The 22,907-nt window shown below is 41.9% G+C and overlaps 2 protein-coding genes across 7 annotated transcripts in view; one reads left to right on the plus strand and one right to left on the minus strand.

Moving 5' to 3' along the window:
- Window positions 1-22,907, plus strand: part of CENPP (centromere protein P) — a 103,228-nt gene that overhangs the window by 33,715 nt on the left and 46,606 nt on the right. The window lies entirely within an intron of this gene.
- On the minus strand, window positions 8,433-22,303 carry ASPN (asporin). 2 transcript variants are annotated; one of them, XM_054076585.1, is made up of 9 exons: window positions 22,027-22,303; window positions 21,064-21,151; window positions 19,042-19,312; window positions 16,345-16,457; window positions 14,003-14,216; window positions 13,531-13,641; window positions 12,724-12,817; window positions 10,883-11,021; window positions 8,433-9,629 (listed from the first exon to the last, which is right to left on the minus strand). In XM_054076585.1, exons 3-9 carry the CDS (start codon window positions 19,286-19,288, stop codon window positions 9,432-9,434), a joined length of 1,116 nt encoding a protein of 371 aa, XP_053932560.1. In that variant the 5' UTR covers window positions 19,289-19,312; window positions 21,064-21,151; window positions 22,027-22,303; the 3' UTR covers window positions 8,433-9,431. The 2 variants fall into 2 exon arrangements, with proteins under 2 accessions (XP_053932560.1, XP_053932559.1); XM_054076584.1 differs by lacking the exon at window positions 21,064-21,151 and having other exon boundaries at window positions 8,434-9,629; window positions 22,027-22,302.

Consider the following 22,907-nt stretch of genomic DNA (forward strand, 5'->3'; position numbering starts at 1 on the left):
TCAAGAGACTTAAAAACTGATCATGCATTTAAACATCTGTGGTGGCAGAGCAAAAAGTCTGTCCTTTGCAAAGCTGGCAGCAAAGCTCCTAGTTTAAAGCAGGGTTAGCTGCAGAAGATAGTGCAGGACTGGCCAAGGGATATATTGAGACTCGGTTCCCTTTGTGTAGCATGAGCTGTCTTGCATATAAACAAGCCTATACTTTGTGCTTTTGGTCAAGTTGTGTGGTTTGATCTTCTCTTAGTTTTCATTTGAAGTGTGGTAGGAATTTCCTTACAAGAAAGATGATGAGAGGATTAAATTTAACATCATTCATGTAAGATGCCTTCTCTTAAAGGCTGTGACAAATTTATTAAGTTTTCAACATGTTTTGGTTTTCAGTTTAAAAAGAACCTGTTTTGTAAGGACTTATTTTTACTCTTGAATTTGTGAAGTTTTAAATGAAGCTAAGCTGTGGAAATTAGAACCAAGAACTGTCCTGTCAGCTAGAACTCATTGGAATTAGAAGGTCCTTCGGCTAAGGTCTGGCCCTGCTATCAGAGGTCTGAAGAAAAGGCTAAAGCTCAAAATTTTAAAGTCCTCAGTTGACAACTTTGAAGAAATTTTGTGTTTTAGATTGGAGTTGGTGATGATAGGTTGTTCCTCTAAGTGATTACACAGTAGAAAAGAGAACACATGATTGAATGTCATGAGGAAGTCTCAACATGGTGATTTGGTTCCCCATAAAGTCTGTGGGTTCAGAAGGCAAAACCAGCCTTAGGCATCTGTTATCTAGACTGGGCTGCACTTCAGAGTCAGTGTAGGCTCTGAAACTCTTTGCATCCAAATTTCCAGGTCTTAACTGGCAATCCTCAAATACTGCCGGCAGCCTGGATGTCATCTGCAAATGTGCTTTGTATTTATTCTTGCCATCAAGAAAAGTAACCCACCATCAAGACTGTAGTGGCTGCTGGAATTTTTTATCCTGTGCAGCATGAATCTGAACTTTTAAAGGTTGTGGGAAAGGACCATCAAATCATGTCACCAGTCCTGCAGCGCTGAGACGAGACCCAGGGTGGTTAAAGAAGGAGAGGCAGGCAGAGCTGTGCCGTGTAGGGGTTACTGGTCCCTCTGACCTGAGCCTTGCTGTGTGGTCCCTACTCCGCTCCCATTCAGGAGGTGATGTTACAAAATCAAAACTTTGGCAGCCCTCATCCTACGCAGCCTGGGTTATATCTGTTGCTTTGTTTGCTGGGAGCTACGGGCAAAAACGTGTTGAGCAACTGAGGAAACTGCTTCCTAAGATTTGCCGGATTGTGGGTTTTGCAAGTATTGATCAAAGGGTTCTCTGAATAAACTCCCTCCATTGACTGTTCTGATCAGAGGTGGGATGTGCCTGCTGGGGGATTTTCATCAGTCTGTTATAACTTGAGAGTGCATCCTACAGCCAGGAATTAAGAGAGCAAAATAAAGGTTTTCTGGAGGTTTTATGGGTGCATTTCACAAATGTGCGTTGCAGGTGACTGTGCAGACCTGGCGCTCCTTTTGGAATTACTATTTTTTAAAAATATTACTGTATATTACAGTTCTTTAGCAGTTTAGGCCTCATCCTCAAGGCTTTAAAATACAGTTCTGAGGGCTCTCATTTTAATATGCAGAGCTGAGTGGAAACTCGCTGCTCACAGGGAGAGGATTCACTCTGTAACTGTCCCGCTTCATTCCTTGAGTCTGTGCCAGGCAGACACTTCTTTATTTCAAACAGAATCGCTGACTTCAATGCCCTAAGCTGACAGGCTCTTAAAAGAAAGAATGTGAATTCTACCCTAACTTAATAATTTGTATTACTACTTCACTCATTACCTTATTTTTTTATTGATACCTGGACTTCAGGCGTTTTTGTTAAAAGAACAAGAAAATGCACATGCAACTTTAGATCGTTCCCATGTTTGTATCCAATCAGCAAATCATGTTTATAGCCAAAAAAATAAGCTTTTTTTTTTTTTCTTGAGCCTCTTTCGGGCAAGGATAAGAAGTAGTTGTCCAAATCATTTGCCAAAGAATTCCTCAGTGCTCATGCACAGGAACGTGTTCTGCAGTAGCAGAAATTTTCCCCTTGTACGTGATGGAAAGTGCTTCCCGTTTACTCTTCTGAGCGTGTCCAAGAATGCAGGTTCCTACTTGATTCCACAGTGCCTTTAGGGTATGTTTCTCTTTGTGGCAGGTGTATTTGCTTGAACGTTTCCAGAGCCATTGATATTTACAACTATCCTGCATAGTGGTGCAAAGGATTTTGCTGCGCAGCCTTTCAGCTCTCCCCAGTAGTCTGGAAACTGGAGATAATCCTTAAACTCATTCATAATTTTTATTATTCCTCCTTCTCCTAAAGAATAAATCCTCTCATTTTCACACAGGACCTTGCAGTGCTGTGTTGCAGCCAGCATTGCATTTAAGGTCTGCGGTCCATTTTGTCCCCAGTCAGCAATTGAGACTTGGAAGCTTTCATAGGGAAACCAAGCATTATTATACGCCATTTACCTTTGTCTGGGCGTATTCTCTTTTAAGGGAGGATACGATCTCCGTTCCCTTATTTCCTCCCATTACTCTCCATTATTATCTCCATTTTGTGTTTGTTTTCTTCAAATAATCTTATGGGTCTTTTGGGAGAGACACTTGTCCGTGCACCTTTTTTTCTGCCTGACATATAAAATACATGCGTCATTTGCTTTATGGCAAGTAATCGAATGGAAGGGTTTCTCTGCTGTTTGGATAGTTTGTGACTCACAGCTGCTGCTCGGCAGAGCTGAGACAGGGTCCCATTGTTCTTTCACCCAACCATTCCGTGGCAGGAAGCCTTCTGTTTCTTCTGCCATTAGCCACTCTGAGGTTCTTGAGCAGCCTTCTGGCTGCTTCCGGCAAGACTCGAACGTGGTTCACCCCTCAAATGGCATTCCTGTTGGCCGCCATTTCCTTGTGGAGGCAGAGGTGAGCAGACATCCCTAACAGATCTTCCACTGTGATCCAGCGAGGGGTCTTGTTGCTTTGCGTCCAGCTTCTGACACCTGACTGTTGCTTATCCTCTCACTTCGGGAGCAGGTGCAACACCTGCAAATATTTGTAGCCAAATATAAATATCCGCAATGCTTTCTTTTTAAAAAATATATTTTAAAAAGTAATCTAATGGGGTATTAGTCAGGGCATGTCATGAAACCAAGGCTTTGAGTGGCTTGCTTGGACTCTGCCACAACTGAGCTAGTAGCAGATACCTTTAAAAAATGTTAATGTTCTGTATGACTGCACGACAGCTGCCCAAAACTCTCTTCACGTCTTTGCCGAGCACTGGGATTAGAGGCGAAACTTGTCAATAAGACTGTGTGTTATGAAGGCATTCACGGAGAGATGCCTGTGCGGTTGTCTAGAACTGCTCATGGGGCCGCTAGGCGCTGGGTTTACCCACAGTGGAATGTTCATGTGGAAAGATACTGCTTAGAAAGGCAGCAAATGGGACTTTATGAAGCAATTGCCCATTGAACAGATGTGTTTTCCATGCTACATTTTCTCCTCTTCTCAGGTTCCTGTGCATTCTGATTTGGGGAGGGAGCTGTTAAGTGGGAGGTGTGCATTACTCTTTCTGTTCTGAGTGCGGCACAAACAGCGGCAGTGTGCATCTGAGACACACAGGTACTACGTGAGCAAAGCATTCCTGGAACAGGAGGCAGGAAATATTGCCTCACGGATGTGTGCTGCAATGGAATGCGTGAGGAAAGCATCTCAGAGAATTTTAGTTAACGTGGTAAGAAACCTGCAATTTTTAACGTTCACTGTGTTTATGGCTTTATCATAAATAGCGATACAAAGGTGTTATAAAGAGTAACTACTTTTTTTTTTTCTATGGAAGCAGAAAGAAGAATGTTGAGGATTTGGTTTAGATTAGTCTTAATTTCTACTTTTCTGAAATAAAATATTGTGGAGTTGGCTTTTAGAAATTCAATCCAAACAGCAGTATTAATTGTTTGGGAAGACTTGTTCGTCAAGAAATGATGATACAAACATGTAGTTTCCTACAATTTCACCTTGATTGTGGCCTCAAGGAGAAGAGAGAGTGGCCTGTTGACTTCACACTAGTTTGGTCTGGTTTGTGTTCTGAGAAATCTGTTGTTATATTGTGTAGCGACGTGCCAGTTGTTAACTGTGATGCAGACATGGCGAGCAAGGAATCTGTTGCCATAAGTGACTTCTTCATTTTCTTTATGCTAAAAACTTAGGCTCTATTACTGACCAGCAAGTCACTTGTTCAGTCTATTCCTTGTGTCGTCCTGGGGAACAGACAGAAGATAGAGCTGACAGCAGAACAAATTATGGTCTCTGGATGTTCTTCTTGGTGGCCTAAATAGCACATAAATGTCAGTAAAATGATATCTTTTAGAATTTCAGGTCAGTTTTCTTTTCCACAAACGAAAAACAGAGGAGGGGAAGTATTTTAATTGGTCTTTATCTCTGAACTGCACTGAAAAATAACACTGTCTGAACTGCTAAGAAGCAAGTGCATGCTTATGTGGGTGACTTGGTCCCTCTCTGTCCCTCTGGAGATTTGACATCCTTTGGCAACCAGTCAACCAGAGGTTTTCTTCCATGCTTAACTTCTGGATGTAGTGAAAGACTGTAACTCCTTAACAGTTCCTGACAAAGTAATTGTGGCAAGGGCATGTTGATGTCAGAAACTTCTCTCAGGGGATGGGGACATGCAGGATGTCCTGGTGGGTGACAGACACCACCCAAGGGGCACAGCTGGTCTCTATGTGTGCAGCTGGGCTGATGAATCTGGGCTGGTTCAATGTGCCCAGGAGACTTGTGGCCAGTCTTGGTGTTTGTGGAGGAGTGTGGGGCTTCTCGTCAAAACTGCATCCATGCTGCTGCTGTTCCAGAAATCTCAGAGTCTTCAGATTTGTTCTGGACAAGACATTGAGACAGAAAAAGTGCTCATGCATAGGAAAACCTGGCTCTCTGGTATTCCCACAGCAGCATAATGGTTAAATCCAGAGTTGTATTGTTCAGCTGAGTAGAACTGTTCATGTTTTATCTGAAAACCTGCCACAAGCCTGTCTGTTGGCAGCACATTGCGTTGAGCTAATCTTTTATTGGCTCAATCAAGATCTGAGAAACAGCCAAAGTTGGTTCAAAGTATCGATTAGTTTTGGAAATATCTTAAATATCGTAGGAGCCTTTCTGTTTATTTTACACGTAACTCTCTCTTCCATCTCAGGTGATTTATTGAGTATGCAGGGTAAATCCTACATTTATCTAAGCAGATAATTTCAGACAATGGTATGTGATACGTGGCGTTTGGAATTCCAGTCAGATTTTCATTTACTCCAGGGCTTTTCCATATGTTTCCTATTACAACTTTGTTCTCAAACCTCTAGTCTCCCCAGAAAGGAGGAAAAAAACCCCAAGAAACAATCTTAAGTTCTAAGAGTAGAGAAAGAAGAAAAAAAAGAGGGGGGGCTTCAGATCATGATTTCATTATTTTTAGTTTACCACTGCTTTTATTATCAGCCTGGTGTTAAGTTCTGATCTAAATACAATGGAAATATTAATGTTTCTTTTGTCTGTTGTAGTATGCATTCGTTTTTCTGGATAAATAATGTAATTTTTTAGTGAGGAGTCTGCTCTTAAGGCTGTGGAATAGTAAGCAGTGATGTTTGGTATTCCTAATATTTTCATTTGAAAAATTTGAATTTGTTAGCCTTCTTTCTTGCAAGGGCACCTTGCTGGCTCACGTTCAGCTTGTTCCCCAGGACCCCAGGTCCTTTCCTGCAAAGCTGCTTTCCAGGTCGTCCAGTATTGCCAGTGCATGGGGTTATTCCTCCCTGCATACAGAACTTTGGGCTTCCCTTTGAACTGCGTGAATTCCTGGTGGCCCATTTCTCCAGCCTGCCGAGGCCCCTCGATGGCAGCACAACCCTCTGGTGTATCAGTCACTCCTTCTGCTTCTGTGTCACCAGCGAACTCGCTGAGGGCGTTGTCGGGATCATTAGTTGAAGATCGTGAGCACAAGTGGGGCCAGTATTGACCACTGGGGCACACCACTAGTGACTGCCCTCCAGCTAGAATTCACTAGGTCACCCCCCTCTGCTCCCTGCCTTCAGCCAGTTCTCAGTCCACCTCGCTGTCTGCTCATCCAGCCCAGACCTCTCTGTGCTCTTACGATTTTACAGCTCTCTCTTCCTAAGGCCATGCAGTGATATCTGAATAGCTATGCTCATTCTCCATCCATCCATCCATCCATCCATCCATCCATCCATCCATCCATCCATCCATCCTTTTCTCTTCCTTGACCCTTCTGAGCACTGTGGGTGCTTTTAGCCCGTTTGCCAGATGCACTGAATTCCATCAGGTTTTATGTAAATTGACAGCTGGGCAGAGGAAGATGCTTAATGCTGGGACAAGGAAGAAAAATCAAAAATTCTTATCTTTATAAAACTGTTCTTCATTGGATGTCTTGCATGCAGAACCAACATCTCAAACTGAAGAGGTTTGCCCTTCACAATTTTGGGTTTGGCTTTTCTTTGGCTTTTCAGTACAGATAGGAAAGAAATCCTGTTTTATTGAATGTGTGTTTTGATTTCCATGATGTGGACTTGCCATAGCTGTTGGTGCAAGTTTAAATCATGATTTGATGGTATCTTATGTTCTTTAAACTTTCAGTGTCCTATTGAGCTTGTTGTTGTGTAACTTATGTATTGCTCTTTGTGTCACTCTGCTTTAAAACCCTGCATTAAGTGGGTTGATATGGGGGAAAGTAGTGGGGAGGAGAGTTGGAGAGACGAGGTTGTTTCATCCTTCAGCAACATAATGGTGTAGAGCAGGACGTAGAAGGATTCAAATAGTACTTTAGTACTCGAACAGGCTACTCTGCTTCATCAGGATCTGTGAAGTTTACTGGGTTATTGCTGTGTGGTAACAGGATTTGTTATTTATTCTTCAGAATTACTTTTCCTTCTTTGGTAACAATAGGCTGCCATCCTCTGGTCGAATTGGTTATTGGCATCTTGTGGGCCGGCAGATTTTCAGGGGGTAAGCTCATTACAGTTTGGAAAGCTTAGATGGAATAAGTATCAATTTTTCTATTACAGAAACTTAATTACTTGTACAAGGAATAAGTAGTAAGAAAAGGCTTTTTGAAGGATTTATTTCAAATCTCTGTCTCCCTTTTTCCGTTATCTGAAACATCTGTGCAGAACGTAAAGGTGGAATTGATTTCTTGACAGCTTTTGTCCCCGTCTGCTGATTACTGAGCTGCCGTGTTCTGTGGAAGGACTGACACCAGTGTATCCCCAGGGGTCAGCTGTTATTCTGTTAATGCCATTGCTGTCGGTATGCAGAAATTGTTGCTGGAGCTGTAAGGCTTGTTTCATATCCTAACGTCTGTATGTCATGGCACCCGCTCGGGTTCCTGTTAGAGCTTGCAAAGATACAAGGCGTGTACGTTATTGGTTGTTACTGCCCACAAATGCTGGCTGAAGAATGTCTGAAAGTAGTGGAGGAGAATTGAACACATTTTTTTCTCTCAGGTGTCAGACATCCCATGAATTTGTGACGTGATGTAGGAGGTGACTGTCTTTCCTCTAACACTGACTCTGACAGGAGAGGGTTAGAGTGAACCCTTTGATGCCTACTCCCTTAATGCAAGCTGCCAATGCTGTCTGAGCCCCAGGCAGAAGTGTTTTAAAGTTCAAAGCCAGATGAATTTGCCTTGAAGATGACAACAAGCTAAGCCATTGATAAAATCCTCTAGAGATTTATCAAGTGTGAGAGTAGAGGCAGTATCTTCCCATGCTGTTTGCTAGCACGCACACTCCTTAGAAACATTCTCAGAAGCCAGGAACAGGAAGGTGCTCGATGATTTGCACATTTTTGGGGGGTTTGTGTTTTGTTTAGTGTTTTAGTTTGGCTGTTTTCTGTCTCCAAGTGTTTTAACAGAATTTCTGTTTGCAAAACCTATTCTTCAGTAAAAGCCTCTTCTGCTCATTCTCCCTCTTGTCCCATGTGGTTTTGGGTCTCAACAGCACGGTGGTGCTGTCAAACTATTAAATACAAACAGACTGAGCAGGTGAGAAAAAAGGAGGTGATACAGTTGATGCTTATTGCTGATTGTAGTTAGGGAGGTGGCGGAAAGGCTGGGAGATTGGGAAATGCTTGATTTTTATGTGGTATTTTTTGCTACTACTCGTCTGTGTTATTTCCAGCATCTACTTCAATTAAAGCATGGAGTTTTGACTTTGTGAAGAACAGCAGTGATGAATGCTACACAAGGTCTGTGGGTTTGGAAAAAGGAAGAGAAAGAAAATATCTAGAGAAGAGTCAGCTGTTTGCTTGTAACCTCTGAATGTTTTGACCTGATCTGTCATGTACTCAAGTATACAAATGCAAGTATTCTTGAAGTTTATTTAATTTATTTTGAATCCCAATAGCAAATATACACTACATAGATATATAAAATATCCATTTTATACAGTACTGTCAGTATTGAGAGTTCTATGTGCTGACCCACATGAGAAGTCAGGGCAGCTGTGTTCCAGCCATCTGCTTGCACTTAGCATTTTTAAGAAACTCACTTTAATGAGAGATTCTTAACCCGTGTGATGTCAAAATACAGAAGAGGAAAATAATTAAATGAAAGGCACGATTACAGTTATTATAGATAAAAGAAAATGTTTGTGCTGGCCTAAAGGGAGTTTAATAATCTTTCCTATTAAGCTCGAAGCATATGATAAACCTTGAATCCTACTTTTTAATGTTCTGAGTGCATCAAATTACATTGATAGCAAACGTTGAAGGACATTTCCCTCTTAAGGTTGTCAGGAAAAATACCAAAAGCTTTTTAAGACTTTTTGCATTTTAATTCTTGGTATGAAACCTGCCTTTATCTCACTGAGTGGATTACAAAAGCGTGTTGTAGTTTAGAGACAAAAGCCTCCACAATGCCATACCTTGTATTGGTTATCCAAAACGGCACCAGAAGTTCTTCACGTCTGAGAATTGTTTTGGCAATTTCTCTTACAACGCTCTTTGGCAGAGGAAAAGGCTCTTATTGTGAAAAAAGCCACTTCCACTGAAGTTTTGGAATTCATTTGAAAGAAAGAATATGTCAAGGCTATGTGATTTAAGTAAAGAATTTAACATCTGTAATAGGAAACATCAAATACAGTTTCCAGTTCCACTTCCAAGAGTCCTTCAGTAAGATGCAAAGGCTTTTGTTTGAATTATTCAAATGGAGCTGAACATTGTCAGCAACACAATGGATCCTGCTAACATACTGTTTCTAATTTTCTCTGCAATAGTAAATACTTTGTAAACTGGTTAAATAGTGTAAAATTAGCATTTTCCTGCGAATTTCAAGTATCGTAGAACTGATTTAGGCAAGTTGCTTTTTGAAATGACCAGTTTCGGTGTCACTTGAGGAAGTTCCCAAGCTGCACGCTGTTTCTTGCTAAAATGCAGCGGAACGTTGAAGGCTGGACCTCCCAGTACTTCACGGGGTTATTGAAGAGGCTTATGCCGCTGTATAATGCTTTCTTCTTTCTTCGTCCTGTTGGGCAGAAGTCATTCACACCCAGCTTTGCAATGTGGTTAGAGTGAAGGAAGACTACCTGCAGCAAACGGAATAGCAATGTATATTCGTTAACATGGACACAGGAAAAATCTAAGCATTCATTGCACGTGGATGAGTGGGGTTTGCTGTTGGATGTGGACATTAATAGTAACAGGAATGAAAAACTGGCGTTAAATCTTAAAAAAAAAAAGAGTGTCCCCCTGCCTCAGTCTCTTCGCACAAAAGCCTGATAGTGTATTGTGTCAGTATGTGGTCAGAATAGCTGGATTCTGTTTTTATGGAACATTCTCCTAACATGCTGCTTTACATTCTCTTATAGTAAGAATTATAACGTGTAGGATTATGCAAATGCTTAACCCTATAATGCAAATATTCAGTGATTTAATAAATTTTAACAAGTAGACTCTAGAAAAGTTTGTGTTAGGAGAGATTTGTCGGTGTGGTTATAGGAAGAGATTGGTTTAATGCTGTTGTAGCTTGAATTAGTTAAAAAGAAGGGCTTGTGATAGACTCCAGAATTTAAGTAGAATAATGTACCTTGACAAAAGAATTCTTTTGTTCGTGTATCTAATTTTACAGTATGTTGTAACTTGATGTTTGAGGGGTTGTGTGGAGTTTTTGAATATGTTTATCTACATAGTGTGTGTATATCTTAAAGGTTTTTCCTTTAATTGGCAGCAAAACAGGAAGTGGAAAGAAATGAAATTCAGAAGTAAAAGCCTTTCCCAAATAGCTTCTCAATGCTCTGTCACCTGTGCATTTCTTCATGTTCCCCACGCTTTTTTCTGCTCTCGCCTAAGATATGGATCATCTTATAAAACACATTTGATTTTAATTACTATTTGAGAATTCAGGAAATAAATGGGTTTTGAAAGCATCTTACTGCAAAATTTCTCTAGTTCTAAATACAAATTTAAAATACAAATTTTAAAATCTTATCTTTTCAGTCTCATAAATCATTTTCTTTGGATTTAAGACTTTTTGGCATGTGAATGGAAAAATTCCACTCTAGCTTCTAACATGGGAACTCTAATAGATCTGTACCAACTCTGCTGGAAACGCTTCCTTGGTGTACCTTGTTTTCCTCATTCCCTAGGGGCAGTTCCTTTTCTTTGGTCTGGTTTAGTTCTCCTAACTACACAGATTTTTCAGGTTTTCCTAGTACGCAAGCAATGTCAAAATGCATGTGACAGTTAACTATACTTTTTCGTTATGTCCTAATCAGTGTGGCAGTGTGAAAGTCAAATAACTCATAACTACCAGTGCTTTCTAGTATGTTTAGTGCATCACCTGGAGGTATTTCAGTTCAGGTAATCCAGGAGGAACTTTCTTGAGTTTATTTTTTTCAAGATGGATTTCGCGTACACTTGGGATGTTGGCCAAACTTCCGTTTTCCACGTCTTTGATTTTGTTATTCCCAAGGCCTAGCCTAGAAAGAATACAAAGAACATTGACTTAAGGGCTCATTGACATTCCCAGCAACATTGACGAGCATGCTTTTTTTAAAGACTGAAATCCACAGAGGTACCCATCAGGTGAAAGGGATAGGACCTTACCTCTGGTGGGAGAAACCCCACCACTGGTGCAACCAACGTCTTGTCTTGCTTCAGTCTCCTCTGAAGGACAGCAGCTGCCCCAATGTCAGTGGCTGCCCAGTTTTGCCTGTGTTTTTTCTACTTGTATTGTCCAGAGTTAAAATTCTAAGCTTGAGTCAGTCTGCTTGTAAATAAATCAAGCGCTTTTGTCAAGCGGTGTCGCTGCAAAGCAGACTCAGCGATGGATTGGTGTTCTAATAAATAGCCAGGTAAGAGCGAGTCGAGTGACGAAACAGTTCTACACAGAGTTTATTCAAAGCCTTTATCTATTAAAAGTAAGCAGGACTGCCTTCTTTCCTACTTCCACACTTCCCTGACTTTAGGCCTTAGTTAGCTTATTATTTTACTCTTAAGACTTCAGCCTGCATTAGCACTTGGATGATGATGTACAAGGTGGAGGCACCGGTCAGTTTGGAATTGCTGTTCCCATGCATCCTGCAATCTCTTTTTCTTTCTTGATTCCTAACTTTCTTGATTGCTTCAGAAACTGAAGCTGGTGTTCTAACCAAGCACAGGTCAGTAGTTCCTCTTGAGTGGTAGTTTCTCCTACCAAATCCCACATTCGTGCTGCTCAGCCGTATTTCCAGAGTACTTAGCTGTGCCTTACAGAAAGAAATTCCCTCTGCCCTGCACTGCTGATCGATTCCTCAGAAACCTGCATTTTGTCTTTCTCTTTGGAAACACCTACCAAGTTGTTTCCTTTACCAGCTACTGTATTTCTCTCAGGGTAGTGTTCAGGCTATGAACTTATCTTTTATGATTTACCAGTTTTCCTTCATATTTGCATAAACAAGGCTCGTATTTCCCTTTTCCTGCTATCCTTTTATATTTCAGTCTGGGATCTGTATGGAGTACCTCCTTCCCGTACACTTATGCCTCTCTGTAATTAAAAAGCTGCTATAGCTCTTAAATACTATAAATTTAATTGCAAGAAAGGCGTTCTGTTCCTAAACCAAAGATCAGTTGGTGTTGCTGTACAGCTCATTTTGGGGGTGACTTGGGAGTTCAGCAACAAGGAGTGAAAACACCTGGGCTGGACAGGGAATGGGCTAGAGGGGGACACTGAATACTAGTGATAAATCACCTTCAGGTGTTCCTAGTATGAACAGGATTTCATATTCAGTATGAGCTCATATTCAATAGTATGAATAGGGGCAGTTCGTGCATTCCGAGTACAAAACATACCCGCAGTGTTTAACTAAAGTGAATCACTGCTTGCACAGTAAAAAAGACTGGAGAAGCCCTACTGTGTTCCACGGCACCTGAGGGCCACGGGGGAAGCATTTATGGTGATTGCTTTTTGTAATCAGATGCTGTTCTTAAAGTACACTTGGACTGTGAACTGCAGGTGAGAGCTGATAACAATGCTTATCTTTGGGTTCGGTTGTTTGAAGTTTGGTCTTATTTACAGCAGTTCTTACAGAAACACTCCAAATTTTAATTCTCTTTTCATCATTAACAAGAGAGGTGTCAGACGCGAGATCCTGCCAGCTCTAACCTTTTACCAAATAAAAGCATTCTGCATGGGAGTTTTACCTTTGAAGATCTTTATAGCGGTTGAAGTCTTCAAGTTCGATAGCTGTGATCTTGTTGTCATCTAAATGAAGTTCCAGTAGACTGGAGGGTAAATCTGAGGAAAACAAACAGTGTGAGAAAAATAAGCCAACTCATTTTTGTTGGAATATTTACTGTGTTCCATGTAGCGTCTTTCCTTCATGTTTAGGTTTGGGTGGAGGATCTTGGGGCAGCTGCTGCATCAAAGAAACGGTTGTTAGGCACACATATATGTTGATTTTTAAGAAAATCATCAACATAATTTGGTTTATAATAGTGACTTTAAAAAAAAAAAAGAAGTGCATATGCTAATGTTAAGATTCCACAGTTCCAGGATTTGGTATAATTTTGCTGGCTTTCTTCATGCTGGCTTTCCTGTACTCTGTTAACATGTCAGAGATGTACTGGGTATGTTCTGTGCAATTGTCTAACAGAGGGCAAAGTCCTGCTCCTCTGTAACCTGAGACAGGGCTTTGTAGGCAGGAATTTTCTTCCAAGTGGTGCAACAGTTGTGGTCTTACAGCTCCTGCTGCAAGATGTGGGAGGAAAGCTTGCAGCATTCTCTGAGCAGTGAGGTATTTGTTAGGCTCCTTCCCGTCGCGCAACACGACGTGGTTTCTTGTGTGGTGCTCGGCAGTCCCAAGCCAATGTTGTCTGTGAATGGACCCGGAGGCGGAGAGCCATTTATGCAACAGCCTTCCAGTGAGGGCAGACAAAAACAGTCCCAATTTGAATTCCTGCTTGCTGGTCCCATGTTCAGAAAAATAGAAAAGGTAAAACGAAGCCTACCTTTAGGAATTGAAGTTAATTTAGCTTCTGCAATTCTTATGTGATAGATATTTACTCCTTCAAAAGCCCCTGGCTCTATTCCATCGTTGTTAAGAGGATTTGCGCTCATTTCTGTCCAAGGGGGGGAAAAAAATAATATTTATAAGGTAGGAATTTTGTGTATGCTGGACCAAGTTATAAACAGCCGATTTCATTTTATGCATTAATTAGTATTTAGCTTTGATCACCTAATATGAGGGTGGCAGTCACAAGTCTCAGTGAGTAAAGGCTGTCTAACTTGGCTTGCAGGGCTACCAGAAACTTGACCTAGGTAGCAGCTTCACCTAGGAATTACATTGTGAACAGTAGTTTCCAGAGCACGGATCCCTTTGTAAAAAGGAATTGCACACCGGGGAAAGGTTTGAATGAAAATGATATATAGAATGTTACAGATTTGATGAAGACAATTTCTCTTCTACTTAGTTGTACTTACCTAAAACATGGAGAGACTTCATTCCTTTAAATGCGTCCTTGTGGATCTTGTTAACCTTATTGGCATGAATTCTGAGCTCTGCTAAAGTCTTTGGTAGGTTTGTTGGAATCTCAGTGAGCTGGTTATGGGACAAATAGAGCCGTCGCAGCTTCTTTGTTGGCTGAAAGGCTTTTGGGTGGATCTTGGATATTTTATTGTTGTTCAGGGCCAGTGCCTATGAAATATGGGAAGAACAATACAAAGAAAACATCTCTATGCAGGAACGTTGTTGTTGTGAATTTTAAGCAATTAATTTCTATGTGTAACTTAACAATTCAGTATTTAAAATATTTTATCTTTCCTTCATGCCAAGCTTTGGCATTTGTCTGTACTTTACGCTTTTTACTTGATTGTGGAAAGCAAAAAGGAGCTTGGAAGCCGGAGCATCATCTAGAAGGTAGCAAAAAAATGATCAGAGCTGACAAGGTACCGGTGATAAGGAGAAGGGTTGGCAAAACTACGTGTTTGTCTTCGTATGTTTTGGGGGCTTGCATAGGGGTTAAAGTCTTTTCTATTGTTGTTCCTTAATGCAGCCAAACTCTCAAAGCTCAGAATTCCATTTTTTCTCTGAACATATTGCTGCGAAAAAAAGTCAAGTTTTTAATCTGAATTTCTTAGAAGTGTACAATTGATATGCACACAGGAGCTGATATCTTATTTGCCATGGCTTTTCAGCTTCTGTGAAATTGAGTCTCTCAGGCTGTACAGTACACCCGTCCTCTTTTGGGACAGATTTGTCCTTGGTCACCATGCGCTGTCAGAGAACTTGTGATGGGTTACCACAACACAGGAGTTATTTATTATTTTGCATGTCAAGTCACACCTCAGCATTTCCATCCCTAGAGTGTTCATTTTTATTCCTTTGTTATTTCAAGCTGTGGGCAAGTCCTTTGCTGTCTGGGATTGTGGGAAAAAGAAAAAAAGTAGAGCAAAGCAGAATTAATCTCCATTTCCTAGAAAAAAATGGAGTAGCTTAAGGAAATAAGCAGGAATTGCTCCTTCCTCATCCAGGTTGCCATCTGTGTCTGCTGAGGAGACCGATGCTCACCTAAGTTGTACCAAGTAGACTTTGCTCTCGCTGAAAATGTTGTTAGGCCTTGCTAAAACTGAACTGATGAAGAAAGTCAAAACAGTTCAGAGTTTTCAGTTGTCACATAATTAAGTGGTTGCTCTAATACAGAATGTGGTGATCACTGATGTGTTCCAGTCACAGTCTCATTAACTAGAAGGTGGTTTCTGCAAGGTCTTTTATGGCAAATATCAATTACAGTTCACGTGTTCACCCTTGACGTGCTGGTAAGGCCGTTCAGTCCCCAGACACTTAAGAGGAGTTGGAAACACGTGGTTAGAAACAATTAATTTATGTGATTCCTGATGTTTCTGTCCTGGCTCAACCCACAAACAAGCTCATTCATAAACACTTTGATCTGGCAGATTTTCAGGTTTTGCACAGAAACCAAATATGACTCAAATGGATTTGTTTTATGTTGGTTTAATGTGCATTTCCTGTCTTGATAATGTGGACTCGAATGTTGTTACTTTGCATTAACTTGTGGAACAGGTTTCTCAGTCTTAAAATGAAAATCTTATGGTTATCAGTATTCGTTGTTACTGGATCTAGAGTGGCATCGTATGGAATTACGTGTTCCAAAGCAGATTGAATCTGCCTCTCCAGACCCCAGAGACTCTCACTTTCTTTCCTAACAAAAAGGGTTTATTATGTGCTGTAAATATCTAGATGCATCAGTTGCCAGGGAGAGTTGTTGTAGAGGCTGACTCTACGTGCAAACTGGAGCACATTAAAAACAGCAGTGAAGCACCTGACTGTCAGTGATTCGCCGCTGGTCTGAGTTCGTTCCAGTCAGCTGGATCTGGAACGTGAGCTTAGGCCTGTGTGTCAGTTGGATGCTGTGTGATTCTGAAAATACCCTCGGAAAATAGCCTTCCAGTTCTCCTGTGAGATTCGTCGCTTTCTGCTATTCTGCCACTAAGCAGATAAAAAAGGAACAATTGTGTAACAACCTCTGCAGTGTAGGGAGTGTTCCTGTGTGTGCTAAAGGCAGCATAAATCTTAAGGTTCTGGTGAGATACACAAGGTACGTGTTCTGGATGCTGTAGGGAGCAGCTTAGTTCTTAGAGCTCGGAAGGACTTGCCGCTTGCTCTGTGGGAGCAGTAGAGGATGCCGGCATTGGCCTATGGTTTTGCGGATACCATTGGAGAAGAAAAACATTTGTATTTTAAAACAATCGAAATATGTCAGATCACTAAATAAGATTTCAAACTTGGCAGACAGCAAGCTTACGTAGAGTGATGTGAGTCCTTGGAGATCTTTTTCCTTCACCTCTTTGATTTTGTTGTTTTGAAGGTCAATCATGCGAGTGTCTGGCGGGATGTTGCGAGGTATGGATGTCAAACCTGTTGAAGTGTGTGAAACAGAAATGTCATGTCCCTGTGTACGGGTCCAGAGAAACCAACAGCTGAGCAGCAAACCACAGTGAGGTTATGGTGATTGTGACTAGAAAGAAAATACAAACAGCCATAAAACAAAGTACAGAAGGGAATATCCAGTAATAAGAGGAACTACTTAGTGCTACAGACTGGGGGAAGAGTGGCTGGAAAGCTGCACGGAGGAGAAGGACCTGGGGGTAATGGTTGACAGCCGACGGAACATGAGCCAGCAGTGTGCCCAGGTGGCCAAGAAGGCCAATGGTATCTTGGCTTGTATCAGAAACGGTGTGACCAGCAGGTCCAGGGAGGTTATTCTCCCTCTGTACTCGGCACTGGTGAGACCGCACCTTGAGTACTGTGTTCAGTTCTGGGCCCCTCACCACAAGAAGGATGTTGAGGCTCTGGAGAGTGTCCAGAGAAGAGCAACGAAGCTGGTGAGGGGGCTGGAGAACAAGTCTTATGAGGAGTGGCTGAGAGACCTGGGGTTGTTTAGCCTGGAGAAGAGGAGGCTGAGGGGAGACCTTATTACTCTCTACAACTACCTGAAAGGAGGTTGTGGAGAGGAGGGAGCTGGCCTCTTCTCCCAAGTAACAGAGGACAGGACAAGGTGGGATGGCCTGAAGCTCCACCAAGGGTGATTCAGGCTGGATATCAGAAAAAAATTCTTCACAGATAGAGTCATTGGGCACTGGAACAGCTGCCCAGGGAGGTGGTCGAGTCACCTTCCCTGGAGGTGTTTAAGGAACGGGTGGATGAAGTGCTTAGGGACAAGGTTTAAGGGAGTGTTAGGAATGGTTGGACTCGATGATCCAGTGGGTCCTTTCCAACCTGGTGATTCTATGATTCTATGAACTAAGTATGGAGCACAGCATGGCAGACCTGTGGGCAGTTTCAGGAGGAGCTGCTGCTGCCCCTGACCTGGGGAAACTTCAGTGGGAGCTCAGAGCAGATTCTCTGTATCTGGGGAATGCACAGGCTCAGAGTACGGGTTGTGCTAGAGAGAAACCGCTGAAGTCCTTGGAGAAAGCAGTCCTCGGAGGGGCTGGGCTGCAGCTCAGTGCTCAGGGACAGGGCTGTCGCAGTGGCTGGGGATCTGTGTCCCATCCCTTCGCTGCCCTTCCCACTGTCCTGGCACCATGTCCACTCAGCACAGAGTTGAGAGATGTGTTCATGGTCAACATGGACAAAAGTTGGCCTTCCTGCTGTCAGGACTCGGTTACCGGTTGTGTAAATTCCCTAATCCAGGTAATTGTTCAGTTACAAAAGTACTGCGGTTCCTGCCAAGATCCTGGCTGGGCAGAAGAGGCTGGCAAGGGACAATAGCATTCTTCTCAGCGGAGATGCTGATGCATCAAATGGCAAATGCTGGTCCAGATTAGTAAGAATTATTCCATAATTAATAGGTTTAAGTTATTTTAAGATGAAGTGTATTAGTAGGGCTTTTTCTATATGTGATCTTCACTAAAGGGGCTTGCAAGCTGTGCACCAGATGCAATAACCACAGCCTATTGCTGTCAACAAGTATTTGTTTTGATTCCTTAATAATGGCACGTTTCAGAAACCCCAGCACCTGATGTATGGACTCAGTGTTTCTAAGACACGAGGAGTCGAGGATTACGGTTAGGCTGGTGGCAGAGCCACGATGGGAACAAATCTCACTGTCGCAGTGCTAATGGCAGGATCATAGTCCTTTGGCTACGTTGAGTGACAGGAAAACATCAAAGAGCACCAGTTCAAACTGGGACCATTAATAATGAATTCATATCTGCAGACTAGTTCATCTGCAACCGTGACAGGAGCACATTTGCCTTTGGTTAAGATGTTACTGGTGATGCACCCTTCAATGGAAATAGCAAATAGTTTGTATCCATTTTATGCCCTGGCCTTAAACCTCCTTGAAGTTTATTTGTGGCCTATTTCTCCTGTGTTAGGTTTTTGTCTCCTTTGCCCTGTTGCTTTGTAGCCGTGAATGAAGTGCTCCTGCAGCCAGAGTCTTTTTGAGAGAGGGGACTAATGGCTTGTCTCATGCAGACAAAGGATGCAGCAAACTGTGCTCCTCTGTTTGGATGGAGCTTCATGGAAGCAAATGAAACAAGAGAAAGTGTAATCTAAAATGTAAATACAAGCATTTTCGCATTCTGGGGTTGCTCTCTCAGTGGACAAAAAGCTGTGCAGATTACATGTACTTATTAACTCCAGTAGTAGTGAGTTAAGTGCTACATCTGCTAAATGCCTTTCCTTTCTGTGCTCTTACCAGTGGAAGCCATTGCTGATGGAAGGGCGTTGTGGCAGTTCATTAATTCTCTAAACCAATGCATGGAAACTGGGAACGCGTTTATATTGCAAAAAGTGTCGGACACAAATGAGTTGCTGGGGACAAATTAGATAAGGTTTGCAACCTGAACTGAAACAACGGGAGCTCCTTTTGGCAACGATTGATACAGCAGTATGTGAATCTGCAATTTCCAGGGCTGTAGGACTCATCTTTTCAAAGGCAAATCCTCCAAAGGAGAGCCCAGTGCAGAGCAGACACACACACATGCGTTCTTACCTAGGTCAGAGCAGTGGACAACTCTCATGTAGCACTGGCATCCGAAGGGGCATACTGGGAACAGATCAAAAGGAATCAGTGGCATGATGGGTTCCGTGGTTGGAAATAGAGAATTGTCATCATCGTCGTCATCATCATCTTCTTCCATATCTTGGAGCATCATATTCTTCAGTGTAAAATAGGAAGGATCAATGAGAGGTTTGGCAGAGCACAGAGCCAAGAAGAGGAGGAGCGTGTATTCTTTCATGTCGTCTTAACCAGGATGGCCAGACTGGAAGAGGGAATTGAGCCAACACAAGAATCAGTGCACGTGCAACAGCAAGTAAAAGTCTTGAACTACTGTGTCACTCATTGCTGCAGCTGCTGGTCCTGAAAAATGGTCTGTTATGAATGTTAAGGTTTAATTAGTATATGAAGAATATAAAAAATAATCCTTAAAATATAAATTACCACAAAGTTATGCGTTACAGTAATAGTATTAAAATTTTATTTAAGTTAAATTCATTGTAGATTAATGTCATATTAGAGTTTTTTAGTTAAAAATAGCATCGTCGTTTGCTTCAAGCTTTGAAGTGTAATTTTTGTAGTAATTTTTTCCAGAATTTGGTATAGCATTTATTTTATTCATTCTTGTTGAAAAACTATTTTTGATGGGATGAATAGACATACGTGCATTGCTTGTACCTAGAAAGCTGGGAAATACTTAATCAGCTAAGCAAAGTATTAGTTAAGCAAAGGCACAGATGGCAACTTGGATGAGGAAAGAAGCAATTCCTGTTTATTTCCTTAAGCTGTCCCAATTTTTTCGTAGGAAATAATGATTAAATCTGCTTTGCTTGCTTAGATTTCAAGAGTGGGAGAATTAAAAGAAAATTAAAGTCTTAAAATCAAAGATCCTGGAGATCCTTCTGAAAATACTTCGATTATTGTATCATTAGAATTGTATGAAACATTTAATAGTCTGGGAAGGAGCAGTTGTTGAATGTCGCTGCACCAGTGGTTCCCTGCTGGTTCTGCTCCCTGGAACGTCCTTTCCCTTCTCTCACAGCAGCTCTTCCACTCAAGCCGTTCACCGAGCTGATTGAACTCACTAAATCGGCACAAACCCAATGTGAGCAAGGGAGAAAATCCAACACGCTCCTTCCTGGTGAACAAGCTGAATCAGTTTGAGTGTTGGAGCCAGCACGAAGGAATGGAACAGCCTGGCCTACGGGGAAGAGAGGGAAGGAGCAGAGGTGGGACGGCCATTCCTGACGAGGGGCAGCTCTGAGGCAGGCTTAGGTGTTCTGTCGAATAACGCTGAGCAGATGATTGTGGGTTGGACAAAGCCTGGCCTTGTCCCTTCACTTGCTTGCAGACCAGAGCGTTAAAGAGGAGTTTGAGAAAGAGTGTGTCAAGTTCAAGGAGGGCTTACAGACTTCTCCATTACAAGGTCTTCAGTGCGGTCCTGCTTTTCCTTCAGCACAGAAGGCTTCTGAACAGCAGCTCCTGGCTGGAGCACTGCCTACCCCAGGGGGACACGCAGAGGTCGCTCCGCAGACAGACACGCCAGAAGTCTGACTTCTTTCCTGACGCGTGTAATGACACTAAAATCACTGTACTAATTGTTTGGGACATACTTATCCTCACTATCATGCTAATCTTTACCAAAACTCATATTGACAAACAGCATGTGGAAGGTAGGAACTTCTTATGGTATTAGGCTAGGATAATACTTACAATTTGTAATGAATTAGCTGCAAGTGGTGTCACAGCGTGTCAGTAGGATTAAAACCTTTTGGAGATTGTGTGAGAAATCACTTGGTAAATGTGCGGTAGTTCTGTGACATGAAAATTCTAAACATGAATTACAGGAAGAAAAACCCTTTCTGTGAGGACAGGAGTTACGTTGTTAGTATGGGCTGCATGCTTAAAAAGAGAGGAGAGAATGAGTCTGGCTTCCTTGGCAGCTGCCACCAGCCCTGCACAGCATGTGAGCTTTGTTGTCTCACCAGTTATGACACTGAAGAAGTTAATACTTACATTTTTAAGACTTAAAAAGACTCTACGTTACATTTAGAAATCACTTCTGTTACCGATGCATGCAGTCAACTTCCCTGTGGCATCATTTCTGGAAAGGGAAGGTTTAAATGACCCAGTCGTGGTCTGTACAGAGGCAAAGACAAACTCTCCGTGTTCGTTAATAACACAGCATTGCCCTGTGCACAGATTTTATCCAAAGAAAGGCAAGACCAGCGCTGTTTTGAAATCTGTATTTAAAAATAGTTGTGGTTCTATTAGTCAGTGTCCCATTCCTGAAATAAAAGGAGTGTGTTTAACTCTTTGCCTGCTCAACTGATTTACTGAAATTGCTGACAAGAAGCAGGAGGAAACTTTTTGGTCAGTAAGATTACTGGAGAGACGACTCTGCCCCGAGAAACAGCCCAATGTTGGAGTTATGTGGCAGAACAACAAGAGCATGTTTAAAAAACAATTTCTGTTGGCACAGTATTTACATTGTAGGGAAAACACAGCTTGGCTTGTGTGTTACCAAGGATGACTGATGAGCGGTTTAGGTTGTAGCTTGTCTACACTCTCCCAGGTGTCGTTTGCAACGACTTTGCTGATACCTACTTTAAAAACCCCTTGAACCCCATCTTAGAGAAGGCTAAGACTTGAGTTGTCTCAGTGAGAACTGCTGTAATGCATGATGGATTTTCACAGACGGATACCTGAGGAAAATGTTGTTATCGACAGTTGTGAAGTCTTTCTGACAAGCCTTTTTTAGGAGTTAAATAATTCACTGGAGCTTTTCTGTTTTACTTTGCAGCTTAGATGCAGTAAATGCAGAATTATTTCAGCTGCAAAGTAGATTTCAAATGTTCTATAAAAAAGTGGTACTTCCAACTCTAAATGACCTGATATTATTAACCTGCATGCAGTGACTGGCAACCTGTTGCTCTGTTCTTTATTGCTGTTTAAATAGAATATTCAAACTGGCCATACCTTACAAGGTGACAGTCCTTCCGGAAGCGCCGTTGGTAATCCACCTGGGATCTTCTTGTCCAGTTATTTCACATTAAAAAAATAGAGAAAATGGAAGTTAGGCTGAGTTCTGTGCAATGGAAAGTAAATATAAAGAAAAATTTCACTTCCAGACTTCTTGATCCTGCTGGCACCGTGGGTGATACCAGAGTAAAGTGCTGCTTCAGATTAGCCCATCTTAGTACTGAAGAGTGATATTAAGATGACTTGTTACCCGTCATATGGTTTTCATCACTGCCTGTACCACAGCCAAAACTTCTGGCTTAATGCAGGGCGTCTAGTGGAAGGCTTTGTAAAACCTGCAGTTTAATAATAGCTGACATCAGGCCATTGGAAGTACAGTGAGGTCCATTTCAGGTCATTCCTGCCATGGAATCACACTTATTTATGAGTTCATTGGCCAATATTTTTTATAGAGTGTGACTTGAATGAAAGGGAAGAGCCTTGGCTGGTGGCAGGGTGAACCAGTAGCCTACAGCGATCAGCGTGTTGCCAGCTCTTCCTGAGCTTAGGACTGTGTTGTGTTGTTAGATATAAATTGTGCCTCTTGCTTTCAGGTGACAACTGGCTGGCTGGGAAGGGGCTCAGGAATGTGAAATGTAGATCAGATTTTATTAGTAGATAGTTTGTTTGTTTTGTGTAGGAGAAATAATGAGTATCTTTTATGTAAACATAGACAATATTTGCAGAGTTGTGTGATGGGATGGAAGTTGTGAGCTTAAGACAAAGTCTTTGGCAATTTGCCCTGTTACCTTGTTTGTAGTGAAATGCACGTCACAATATTTAGAAGCCTGCTTATTCTTTGTTTACTTTTCCTGGGTTGCCTGGGTACTGCAGAAACG

The sequence above is a fragment of the Cuculus canorus genome, chromosome 11 (genome assembly GCF_017976375.1).
Source record: "Cuculus canorus isolate bCucCan1 chromosome 11, bCucCan1.pri, whole genome shotgun sequence".
In the NCBI taxonomy this organism is placed as follows: domain Eukaryota; kingdom Metazoa; phylum Chordata; class Aves; order Cuculiformes; family Cuculidae; genus Cuculus; species Cuculus canorus.